At 46.9% G+C, this 13,486-nt stretch overlaps 1 protein-coding gene across 5 annotated transcripts in view; it reads right to left on the reverse strand.

The window, feature by feature from the left end:
* The window catches only part of dusp8a (dual specificity phosphatase 8a), a 42,074-nt gene continuing 28,588 nt past the window's right edge, over nt 1-13,486 (reverse strand). For 4 of the 5 annotated variants that reach the window (XM_079347103.1, XM_079347104.1, XM_079347106.1 and 1 more), the window contains exons 4-7: nt 4,965-5,131; nt 4,705-4,864; nt 4,263-4,386; nt 1-3,917 (exon numbers count right to left, since the gene is read on the reverse strand). In XM_079347103.1, coding sequence (XP_079203229.1) covers nt 2,702-3,917; nt 4,263-4,386; nt 4,705-4,864; nt 4,965-5,131 — 1,667 coding nt within the window. In that variant the 3' untranslated portion in view covers nt 1-2,701. Of the gene's footprint in view, nt 3,918-4,262; nt 4,387-4,704; nt 4,865-4,964; nt 5,132-10,866; nt 11,671-13,486 lie in introns of those variants that run through there. The other variant, XM_079347107.1, reaches the window with a different exon arrangement.

Consider the following 13,486-nt stretch of genomic DNA (forward strand, 5'->3'; position numbering starts at 1 on the left):
TTTGTTTTCTAGTCCTATTGTCCAATATATGAACAATCATTTTAGATTGGTACTATTGGCTCACTCAACACAAATCTTTTCAATGATTAATTTGCACATCAGCATATTGAAGTATGTGGCTTCGTCTGGGAAAAAAAAAATAAAAATCAATCGATGGTGCTGTGTGGACAGAGTTGTTTAAAGACAAAATCAATATCAAGACTCCAGGGTGATGTAATGTGTTGTTCATCTGTTTGGAGGAGTTCCCTTTCTCAGCCTCATTCAGCCACTGTGCAAGCACACAAGAAGTAGACGAAGAAACAGAGAGCAGTTTGTATTTTGTCATGTCTGTATTTTTGTCTCATTTTCACAAAACATGTACAGGGGAAGGAAAAGCCTTTCAATAGAACCTGAGGTATTTTTGCGTCAAGCAGCCTAAGGTATCAGGATTTTCTTTTAAAAACGAATCCAAATTCAACAGTGTTCATCGATGCGTTGCTATTTACAACATGATAATAATAATAATAATAATAATAATAATAATAATTCAATAACAACAATTTAGCAAATGGGACAGCCTGCATCATCTTTGTTACATGTCATAAATAATTCTAACAACATTTCTTAAAAATATAGGAGAGAAGGTGAGGAGAGGATGCTTCATCCTCAGGGTGGAAACAGGAATCTATCTGAACTTACTGTATCTTCAGCAGCCCGAGGTCAAAGTCAGAGATCAACAGAGAGAGAGGGAGAGAGAAGCTAATTTTGGGTCAAAGGAAAATTTAAACACATATTTATGCTATGAATAAATAACCATCTCGCACCAGGAGAGAAAAATAGTAACATTTTTTCACCTCAATTTATGAAGATCCTCTTTTGTTGTCTCTGTTTTGTTATGCTGTTCTGTATCCTAGCTTAAAACAAGAAATAAAAGCAAAAAAAAAAAAAAAAAGAGAAAAAGTAAGGGAGCTTTTGGGACATGCATTGTGCTGATGTACCAGCAGCGGTTTACCCTGTGCTGGGCTTGGCTCACTGAAAGATCCCCTGAGAATGGACAAAAGAATGTGTGGAGAACCAAAGCTTTTTATGTGTGAAAATAAGTGTAAGTGCACACAGTATTTGGGGTGTGTGATGATGAGGAGGGCAAAGAGACACTTCTGCCTCCTCTGAGAGGACAATCTGCAAGTCTAGGAATCTTAAACTAAAGGAGCCTGCGTCTGTTTGCATATCGTCGTTGCGATGCAAGTTCATGAAAGTGGAACAGGATGTTTTACTGTATATGGATGATCAGTGTGTAGATACTAAAGCTATCTTTTCAGCTGAGTCCTCTACTGTGATAGGTCCATAAAAAACACTGTCGATAAGCCAAAACAGAGAACCTGTTCTTATAGACCTATCTCTTCGCTGGAGCGTCTCTACTATCTTGCAAATACAAAATAGAGGCGTCATATTAGTACACACTGCACTTGCCTCAGAGAGAATCATGTCGCTGGGCTGTGAAGGGGAGCTGAACTCGGTTATCAGAAAGCAGAAAAGTGCATTTAATTCAAAATCATTCATCAATCTCCCCAAAAAGGAACCGCACATATTGCTTGAATTTCATAAATGTGTATTTGTTTGTGTGTGTTCATAAATACCATACAGCAAATAATAATAATAATAATAATAATAATAATTCAACATAAGAGAAACAAAAGAGAAAGAAGTCCACAAAACATTATATTATTTCTCATTACCAGAATGAACCAATACAATAAATTAAAACTATAACTGAACAAAACAAGTCCATTAGGAGTCCATTAAAATTGCTATATATAATCATATTGTATATATAGTATTTGTCTGTCTGTCGTCAGCATTTCAGGTACATGCTCAGTGGAGACCATACTTGGTGACGGGGGCTTGGGGGGGTGGGGGGGTGGGGTCTTATCAAACCTCAGTCCCATCACGCTGCTAACACTGGAAACAAGTGAGCCAAAGTTAGGAAAGACACTGTGCTTGGGGGGGAGAGATTGGAGGGTACGACCTATCGCTAAGAGTCTTTCAGCAACAAAAGTCTGAGGATCATTCATGGTTTGGTACAGTACCGCCTTTCAATCAAGTCCTTGGGATTTCTCTGCCTTGTGCTGTGGGGATGTGGGGAGACGGTGCTGTTATGGGGAGGTCTGGTTTTGTTGACGTTGAATAAAGAGTCTGTAGCAGGCACAACCACCAGGGTGGGGAGGGGTGTGTGTGTGTGGAGGGGGGGGGGCAGACGTAGTCGTGCAAGGTTTGAGGCTTTCTGACACATGACGAGAGGAGGGCTTGGTTCAAATCACAAGCTTTACACCCACAGAAGCACACTATGTTTGACCGCAGGCGAGCAGTGTCCAAACTCTCTTAAAATAAGGATATTCTTCATAGTAAGGAATCAACATGACACTTGCTCTGGGCTTATTCTTTTTATCCGTGGTAGAGCAAGGAAATTAACAGTTTCAGTACCTTCAGTCACCCTGTTTGTTCAACCCAAACTCCCATGACTTTTTCTTATTTGTGCGTCATTTCTGGATGTTTTAAGGTTGCTCTCTGTCCAAGTGCGAACGCTCTTTGCTTCCGTGTCTCTTCGTCCTTCTCTCTGTTAGAGTTTTTAACACTGTCTGTGAGGGGAGGACAAAAAAATAAAGCCTCCCTAACAAGGTCCATTTAGCCACTAAGGGACAGCTTCAGTCATGTCCATTATCTGTCAGGATACCTCGATGATCTCCATGCTACCAGAGAAACTTGACTGTTTCCCAATTTTTCCCAATTCTTCTCTGGACCGCGTCTCAGAGATACCGTCCTCGAACTCCATCTGACAGCTGCGCCTCTTGAACTGCTTCTCTGACGCTGGCCCGTTGTTGCTAACGCTGCTCGACGACTTGGAGTCCCGGTGTGTCTGCGCTGCGGACGGCTTCTCCCTCTGGGACTTGTCTCGTAACCGCACACCTTCGCTGCACCCGAATGCCACGTACGCCGAGCTGCTCCCGAACCTCACCGACGACTCCTCCCCTCCTCCTCCGACCCTTCCTCCTCCCAGCTCCATCCCTCCCTCGCCGCCCTCCTCTGCCCCAAAGTGCCAGGGGGCGTCTGTGGTGGGGGTGACAGGAGTGACAGGAGTGGTGGCCTGGACACTGTCTCTGTGTTTGGTCCACATGACCCCGGAGCCCACGGTGGGCAGGGAGGGGAGTGACAGGAGAAGGGAGCCCTTCAGGTTCTCGTCCAGACTGGGGCTCTTGTGGTCCAGTGACAGGTTGAGGGACTGTGGAGGTTGGTGCGGTTGGGAGTGGATTGGGGAACTACTTGAAGAGTGTTTGGGTTTCCTCCTGGGCCTGGATGAGGAAGAACCAGAACGATGGCTTCCTTCACTTCCTCCGAGACCTCCAACGCTGCCCCCACTGCCCGGTGAGGGGAATGGAGAATCTGAGGGGCTGTCTAGGACGGGAGACTGGGAGCACACACCGTTGGAGGTGCCCGTTCCCGGGCTGTCGAGCTTGCACAGCTTGGGGACATCTTCAGAGTGTGTCGGAGCCATGATGGGGCAGCGGGGACTGTTTGGGGAGTACACAGACTTAATGTCCAAAGAGAAGGAGCGTTTCAGCCTGTTCGTGTCCATGATCCTCTCTGCGGAGAGGTGGAGGCCGTTGAAGCCTTGCTGGAGGGAGGTTGGTGATGGCAGCTTGGGTTCTGCGGGGATGTGTGGCTCTGGAACAGATGAGTCATAGTTGCTGCGGTGGCCGTTCATCTCAAATCCTGTGCTGACGCCGTTGACCTCGGAGCTTTGCTTGGTGTTGTTTTCAGAGAACTTGTCGTCGCAGGGGGAAGTTAAAGCTTGAAGTAATCGCAGACCTTTTTCAAACTCCAGGAGCTGACCCAGGAAGTTAAAGTTGGGGGATATGGACGGTCTTCGATCCTTTACAAACCTGTAGATTGGAAAAAAAGAAAGAAAATATTTGTCATCAGAAAGCAATTTTAACAAGGCCACTTATATTATGAGGCAGAGGTTTCACCGTGAAACATCTATAGGGACATCTTTAGAAGAAGTAGGGAAGGGAATTTGCAGAAACACAATCACGTGCCAGTGTTGTCCAGAAAGGCCTGTTGTAAACACTCATTACCCTGGTTACCAATAAACACTTTTATTTCCCACGACTGGGGGGGGGAGAGAGGTTGGGAAAATCGTCAAGCATTACTTTCAACAGTGAGTTGCCTCTCACTGAAGCTGACACCTCAGATCAGCTGGTGGCGAATGGGAGGAAGGAGCGTACCTGTAGGCATCATCGGATGACAAGCCCATTGTCTTCATGATGTATGCGATGGCGATGGTTGCAGAACGCGAGATTCCAGCCAGGCAGTGCACAATGACTCTGCAGTTTGACACCTTGGCTTTGTCTGTTGAGGAGGGGGTAAAAAAAACAAAAAAAACACAGGTATGAATACACAGTTTGAACACAAAGTCTCTGGAGACAATCAACGTCTACAAAAAGCAAACTGACGTTTCCTGAAACAGTGCAAGGGGTCACATGAACGGATGTGTTAACCGAGCTGCACGAGAGCGTTTATTAACCATGACAGTGTGCAGATGTGGTGTATCACATATCAGGGCATTCTTCCAACACATAACGTGAGATGAATCTGCTCCCCCCTTAAAGTGCCCGTTTTGCTTTTTACCAGTAATCTCGAACTTCAGTGCAAGCGGGTTCGACTTACCAATGAATTCATTCGTCTTGTCCAGCCAGGGAAGCAGTTTCTCGCAGTAGTTGTCGTTCACTGGGATTCGCATGAAGTGGCTCTCGCTGATGAAGTCTGGCTTCGGGCAGGTGTTGCTGGCATTCAGCACGTAGGTGATACCATTCTGCGCCATCAGATCCTGCAGGTATACGAATGAAGGTGATTTAGAGGTTCAAAAAAACAAGAGAGCTGGTTTACGTTGAATGAACGGAGATTTAAAAGAGCTAAATAAAACCTACCTTGTTGAGTACGTCCTTCTGAGAGCCAAGGTAGAGGTGTGGCAGGATGCGAGTCGGTCCGACGTTAGCTACTGGCAAGCAGGGCTGGGACAAGCTCATGGGCAGAGCAGTGGCGGGTTTCCCCTCACACAGGCCGGGGAAACAGGAGGAGAAAGCAGCAAAACCTCCTGCAGAGACAGAAGAGTGGAGAGAACTGGTTAGGTACACTAATTGCTTTTTTTTTTTCCTTCTTTTTTTTCCCGCAGAGAAATCAACAAACACACTTGGGACCCTGCAAAGACTCCAATGTACTCATCATTGCACAAGAGCTAGCAGAGCAGCCTGACGCTCTGTAGGCTTTCAGAGGTGAATGTGGGCTACAATGTCTGGGTCCTGTTAGTGCAACAGGGGCCAAATAGAGGCTCTCTGTGCTTCTGTGTGCGAGGTTAGGTTAACTGCAGGGCGGCCTGGAATGTGTGTGTCTGGCCCTTTAAGAGGCAGGCGGCTCCACTTTTGGCGTGTGTGTGTGTGTGTGTGTGTGTGTGTGTGTGTGTGTGGCTCTGTTTCCTGCATGAGCTCATGTCCTGTAGCAGTGCATTGCGTCAGGGTGGGGGAATGAGAGAGGCCACAGGTGCAGGGCCAGGACAGAGGCCCAGTATCCCCCGACAACCACACAGCACACACATACAAACAAGATCATATATATTTATATATGCACACACACACACACACACACACACACACACACATTACTCGGATTCGCATATCTTGTCTTCAACAAATGCTCAATACTCGTTCTGTCTTGCTTGCCCTGAATCCTGCGCACACACACACACACACACACACACACACACACACACACACACACACACACACACACACACACACACACACACACACACACACACACACACACACACACACACACACACACACACACACACACACACACACACACACACACACACACACAGAAATATCCACACTCATCATTACTCTGCAGTACCGCAGTTGTATAACTACAGGGAGGAGGCCAAGCAGAGGAGGGGAGTTAAGAGTGTGTGTGTGTGTGTGTGTGTGTGTGTTGAGGAGTGGGTAATGACCTTGTTAAAGAGTGTGCAGCATTGAAGGGAGTGCTTCAAGGAAACCCTGAGCCCCACAAAGGAGATTAGAGCCTAATCTAGGTTCAGTCCTGACTGACCCAATCTAGGCTATAGCACACTCACACACTCACACACACACACGGCCACAGAGTGAGAGTGAGTGAGACATGACATCACTGGTCTAAAGTAGCGCACACAGCACAGAGCAGGCAGGACATTGCCTTCTGGCTCACACACACACACACACACACACACACACACACACACACACACACACACACACACACACACACACACACACACACACACACACACACACACACACACACACACACACACACACACACACACACACACACACACACACACACACACACACACACACACACACACACACACACACGACATACATATGAGCTCTGCAGATAGAGATTGTCCAAACTCTCAGGGAAAAGGAGCTTTTGCCCTGAGGTTGGCTGCATCTTTGTAGCTAATGCTATTCTGGGTGCACTGTCCCTTTAAGAGCAAAGGAAGAAGGGCTGTCTGTTTTCCAGCTATTAATGGCAACCGGCGGAGCAATGACATCAGCCCTCATCATGGGGGGTTGAGTGGAGGGAAGAATAGCTATGCAGAAGGAGCGATCAGATGACTTACAAGTTAAAGGAGGAAATAAGGGAGAGTCTGAGCGATAGCTGCTGTGCAAGCATGAGGATTTGATCTGACCTTTTTTGGACCAAATAACAGTTTGTAGTTTAAAGCCTGGCCTTAGACTGAACTGGGACAGCACAGTTTCCACCAGAGCGTCCTTAAGGGATTCTACGGGCAGTACTGCGTTTTCACTAATTCATAAAACAGAGGGAGGGAGGGAGGGTTATTTTTTTGGAGGGGTTCTTCCTGGTTTCTCAGTTCGCAAACAGCCTCCACACACACACACACACACACACACACACACATGCACGCACTCGAGCAAAGAAAATGAATTGTGGGACATATAGCCCCCCCATCACAGAAAATGTGTATGAGGAAGCAGAGAGACTCTTAAATCAACGGGAAAAAGCTTTACGTCACATGGCAAACATTTCCCCTTCATATACGAGGACATTGTTAGAGAGTTGCTCGAAGGACTGAAGACAGGACGTTCCACAGTGGAGACAGAGTTTGTGTGTGCGCTGAACTCTGAAGGGAAAGTGTGTAGGAAGGGAAGTGACCACATGAACGAAACGCCCTCTAAAAGAAAAAAGAAAAAAACAGTCTTGTTGTTTGATCGCCTGTGTGAGTCTGGATTAATGATTACAACTGCAATTACATGAAATGACCTCATCTGGCGTTCAATAAATAATCTCAGCGGCAGGAAGACTGGCGGAGCGAGTGACTAAGGAGTTACTGGCATGACGGGAGACTGAAGTCAGAGATAAGAGAGCGGGACGGAGTGCGTCGGTCGACTTTTTGAGGCTCTTTCATGACGTCAACACGATTACAAACACCTTCCATGGAGTCAAAGCTCGACACAGCAGGAGCTAACGCACGTTAGTCACACAGGAGATAGCATGTTATTGTCACCTCGTCACCTGACCCTGCTCCACTTGAGGTTGCCTAGACGACCGCGAGGCAGGGCAGTGATGTTGATGACAGTTGGCTCATCGTTCGAGCGTGGTCAAAGATGGATTCGACGTATAGACAAGACGTGTATAACCTGAAGAGACGTGGCCTCACATTCTCCAAAAGGCAACGATGACACATGCGTCCATTCCAATCAAAGCACACAAGAGATGCACATGAGCACACGGTACACTCACACTGAGGTCACTGAAAATACCCTGTGACACACACCAGCCCAGCTGTCTGCGGGGATGACATCAGAGAGTCAACAGCGAGGGGATGATTTCACCTTCACACAATGTGAGAAGCGACAGGGGGCTAACATACAACGCTAGATTAAAGTGAAGAGAGGGAAGTGTGGCTTCAGGTTGGTTTCAGGTTCAGACCCGGCGGTTTCATTTCAAAACAAACACAAATACATTTCCTGCTCGAACTCCCCTGAGCATAAACACTAAAGAGATGAGATCATCAGAAACCAGAAATACCCATCACACTTTTTTTTTTTCTTTCAGCTAACTAGCTCACCTTTTTTGCAGAGCGCTACCTCATGTGTCTCAATGTTCTGGAAAAATCGACTTTGACGGGAAGTGACTAACCCAATTCTGAACACATGCTGTAAAAAAGAAGAAAAAAAAAAGAAAGAAAGAAGAAAAAAAGTAGAAAAAGCTATATTTTTGGTTGGAAAGAAAACCGTGCAGGGAAAGAGGGCACTGTGTCGCCATCGGCCGCGCTCGCCAGCGGTGACTTCCTTTTTCCGTTTTCCTCTGCCCACTTCATCACTTATGCAACTGCTTTTTTCCCCCTCCTTCGCCCTGTCAGAGCCGAGCACTCTGGCCTGCTTTGTTCGCTGGTTGTGAGTGGCGCTTCTTCATTCTTTAGATGATTCCAAACTAAACATTCACATCATCTATGTGACGCTGCGGGTCATTATCTATGACCTCTGTGTTTTTAATTCAGATATTTGGTCAAATCCTGCATCGCTGTGTGAACTGAATACAGGGAGCTGAGAGATGAATGGACGTGGAATCCCGGAGATATTGAGTGAGCGGGCAGAGACACACAACACCTGCCTGCCTGTTTCTGGTTAATGGGGAGCTCTGCTGTTACATCACTGCTGCTGGTACAATTGACTGCCTCGTCAATAAAAGCTCACCCCCCCCCCTCCCTCCTTTCACAGTGTGTGAGCGCTTCAGCCTCGACCAGCTTTCAGCCGCCCGCTTTAACTCGTCTGCTCATAGAGAGGAGATGCACACACACACACACACTCATGCACGCACAAGGCACACGTGCATTTACTTACACACACACACACACACACACACACACACACACACACACACACACACACACACACACACACACACACACACACACACACACACACACACACACACACACACACACACACACACACACACACACACACACACACACACACACACACACACACAGCCTGGGGGCATTGATCTGCCTGAATGAGCACCCTGCACCCCTCCATCCCTGTCCTCTGTGGTTCATATCGGGGGAGACATGACGCCATCCTCTGTGCCCCTCCAGCTGTCCCCTTCACTATTAGGGGACATTAGCATCTCAATATGAGCCCCCCCCCCCCTTCCACCCCTCACCCTCTCAAACATGACATCATTGCACACATGTCCCACTCAGATCCACAAAGGCAGCGCTGCAGCCTGAAGGAGCGGTGCAAAGTGTGCGTGCGTTTAATAGTGGCCACATGTGTCAAAAATGTGTAGACTGACAGAGCATTTGATGATCGAGCGGGATGAGGTCATCCCTTCTTATACAAGGCCCGAGGTCGATGACTGTATGATGAACACGTCATCGTCGACTGTTCACTGTTCCTTTATCTCAAAGGAGAGATAGCAGGATCAAAAGCGGTTTCAGCAGTGCTGTGCGAGCGCAATAAAAGGCTCTAAAAGCCTCCTTGTGATTAGCACACTTCACAAGTCTTTTTCCACAGACATGTGTTGCAGTGTCTCTAAATAACCTGTGACAGACGCAGCTTCTGTAACGGCTGACTGACGACAAAAGGTGTGATTTCTTTTTTAACTGCTTGCTGCTTTCTCTGAGCGGACGTGTTCGACGGATCCAGGAGCAAAACCTGGTTGATGTATACACACCTATGCGCACACACACACACACACACACACACACACACACACACACACACACACACACACACACAAAGACACCCAGCTGCCTGTGTGTCCACAGAGGCAGGTGTGCAGTGTCTAACTGCTCAGAACTGGCTCTCTGATATGGCCTGATGTGCATGAAGCAGATTTGCATACAAACTGTACTCTTGTGTCTGTGACCATAAAGAATCCTCCGATGACTTGAATGAAGCCATGAATAAAACATAAATAAATACTGTATATTCTGTGCAATATGCATATGGGTAAAAGATTTTTGTTTCACAGCAGCACGGCTCTGCATTGCCTCATTGCTCTGTGTGAAAGGTGTTGTGTTAAACACCTGCAGTGCACACTGCACACATATTGATAACACAATCTCCACAAGACTCCATTCTGCAGAGAGAGGGAGTGAGCAGCAGAGGAGAAGAAAGAGAAACAGAAAGAGCCTTTGTGATAGTTTTTACATCTCAATGACCACAGGCTGAGAGAGCATGAGCACTATGTCATACCGTGGGTCATGGCTCTCATCCCCCCCCACCACCACCACCAGAACTCTTTTTTTTTCCCCCCCTTTCTTCTCCTCGATTCTCTTTCCACCTCATTGCTTTTCGTCTTCATAATGTCATCCTCGTAATCCTCCGTCTTCCCTTCCTAGGACTTTAAACACATGAACTGCACAAACCTTTTTTTTTTTTTGCCATGGTGGTTGCAGTCTATCTGTTCTATATCCATCCAGTACGCATCCTTAAAATTCAATCCACATCTTTCTTCATTCACAGCATGCCTGGACTGGAATAATTCAACACCTAAGAGCCCACTGTGCCTTTGTACTCATCTGCAGTGCACAAACCAATATCAGAGGAACATTTTACAGAAAACCTCCCGACAGCTGCTCTTTAACTAATTCAAACTATTCTCCATGTTTGTTGCATATACACCATGTAACGTAGGGCTGTAACATGTGTACACAAAGGCCTACATCCTCAACATGATACAGAAAGGTATGTTCTCATATTAACACACACACACTTATTACTTCTCCTACTCTCTGTCCAGGTGGATACACACCTCGCAGCTCTCTCCCCTCCTTCATTCTGCGGACCCTGATCTTCAGCCTCATGTCTGTGTCCTGCAGGTCCGGCCAAAAACAGTCCTCCGCTGGGGCAATCACCACATCCAGAGGCATCCCCCAGAGCACGCTCTGTCTCATACACTCACACACAGTCACAAGGAGGGAAATCTTCTGGTGCTCCTTTTTTTCCCTTCTTCTTCTAGGGATGGAGCGAGCCCTCACCAATCAAAAAAAATGTTCAGACAATCAAACAAACAACCCGGAGTTCTTCCCCTTAATAGGGTTGATAAAGTTTCACTTATGTGTTGAGAGTGAATTTCCCCGCCTAACTCCTGCTGCTGCTCTGATCCGCTCAGGTTCAAGTCAACTGTTCCAGTGTTCAGTGATGTTCCTCAGGGATCAGACTTGGACCACACACAACAACAAAAAAACTAGTCCAGGATGTCAGTGAGCAGGCTCCTTGAGTTCACCTTAATTCCAATGCAATGATCACAGAAAATCCTAAAAACGCTCCTTCAGCGATCTTGAGAAAAGTTGTCGCTCACACAAGGAAAAGGAGGACAAACCATGAGTCTTCTGCAAAGTCCAGCTGTAATCTGCCTGCAGCTGGCTCACAGAGAACGTGTGTGTCTCTCTGAGCCCTCTCTCTGTGTCTGTGAGTCCACAGCCAGGAGAGCAGCCCACTATTGTTGTGCCGCTCCGCTTTCCCCGTCTCTCATTGGCTCAGTCACTGGCTCACGCTCCTCCCTCTCCTGCCCTCCTCTCTCTCTCTCTCTCTCTCTCTCTCTCTCTCTCTCTCTCGCTCGCTCGCTCTATTGCTGTGCAAAGATGATGACGGAGCTGCACTCTCTCCTCGAGCTCTGGGGGTGAATGAGCTCACTTGCCGTGAGCTCAGACTCTACCCTCCCTCGCTCCCTCCCTCCCTCCCTCGCTCCCTCCCTCCCTCTCTTGTGGAGCCAGAGCTCCGTCATAGCTAATGTCTAAGGCATGTAACCACATTCCTTACTCACCCAGCAAATATGCGGCCACCTCAGGGGCCTAGCTGTACAGCAGGCCTCTATCAGGGAAGGATGGAGGCGAAGACGCAGCGATCAGGCTGCTTAGCAGACACATACTGTATACACTGCTACTGGACTGCAAAGACTTTGTGTTGTTGATCACATGGAAATGCTCTTAAAAGATGCTGTTTGATGTTGTGTTTCCAAATATGAGAGATGTGTGCATTTTTTCTGTTGGTTTGTGCGCTCCACAGTTTCAGAAAAAAATTACTAAGAGATGCACAATTCTTCTTTTCTTTATTTACCTTTATGCTTCCTTATTCATTTGATATTTGTTACAAGCATCTACACATTTAATAAAACTTTGAAGCTCATTACATTGACTGAAATACGCTGCCTCTGCCTCGTGCAGGCTCTTTAAGATTAAGAAAGGAATGTGTGGCTTCACCATGTTTCCTGCACAGGTTAGGGTCTAACACACTGTGCTCTCTTGTTTCAGGATGAAATGGAAGAGAACGAGTGTATAGAGGAGAGGTGAGGATAAGAGAGGAGAGCAAAAGAGAGGGAAAAAAAAAAAAAACAGACAACCGAAAAACCCAACAGCAAACAAAATTGGAAGAGGAGACAAGAAATGATGAGAAGAGCAAACAAGCTTGTGGTCTGCGACCATCATCCGTTTGACAGGCCGCAGACTCCTGGTACTTTACTATGGAATGACAAACATGTAGGCCACAAGTCCAGCTATGGAAACCAAGTGGGATAGGACTTAATATAACCAACAGGGGAGAAAAAAACACTTAGTAGATTTAGATGAGACTTTTGCTGCGCTCATTTCCAAACTGGTGAGAAATAAAAATCCTGTCTGTCTGTTCATTCTCAGGTTGACACGTCACGGTACGCTGATTGCATTCAAACCAGGTCAGATGGGCCTCTAATGCATTAAGTCATCGCCCAGTTAAAAAAAAAAAAAAAAAGGGGGCAAACAAGCTTATACAAGATGTCTAGTGAGGGGGGCCAGCTGCATGCTGACAGACTGACCTCATCTCATCAGTGCAGACCCCTGAATGATCACACCGGGGTGAGAACAGCCTTTACGTCACTCTCTGTTCAACCGTGGGTCACTCACTGAGAGAGAGAGAGAGCGGAGCAGGAAACGGGTCACTTTGGTGATGACCAGCTCGGTGAAAAAAAAAACGAGTACACACACACACACACACACACACACACACACACACACACACACACACACACACACCTTATTCCTTTATCTGCAGCTGGTTAGACCAGATGTGGCACTCCACAGTGGTCATCTGGGGTCACTACAATTCAAACCCCTCTGTTGGTTTTCCTGTCTGTGGAGCTCCAAGCAATAAAAGCAGCTTTTGAAAGACACGACTTCCCAATCCCAGAAAACCCCAAAGCGGTTTACGCCAGCGACAACAGGACAAAGTGCCCACTGATGTTTTTAATGGTCAGCAAACACCCTGCCCTCCGTCTCCCTCCTCACCTCCTCTTCCTCCTCCTCCTCCTCCTCAGCAGGGTAACAAGGCTCAGAATAGCAGGCGTGTTAATTAGAGGATCATAGCCAAGACCTTATAAATGACAGTCAGGCCGTTTT

This window comes from Symphodus melops (genome assembly GCF_947650265.1).
Source record: "Symphodus melops genome assembly, chromosome: 6".
Taxonomy (NCBI): Eukaryota; Metazoa; Chordata; class Actinopteri; order Labriformes; family Labridae; genus Symphodus; species Symphodus melops.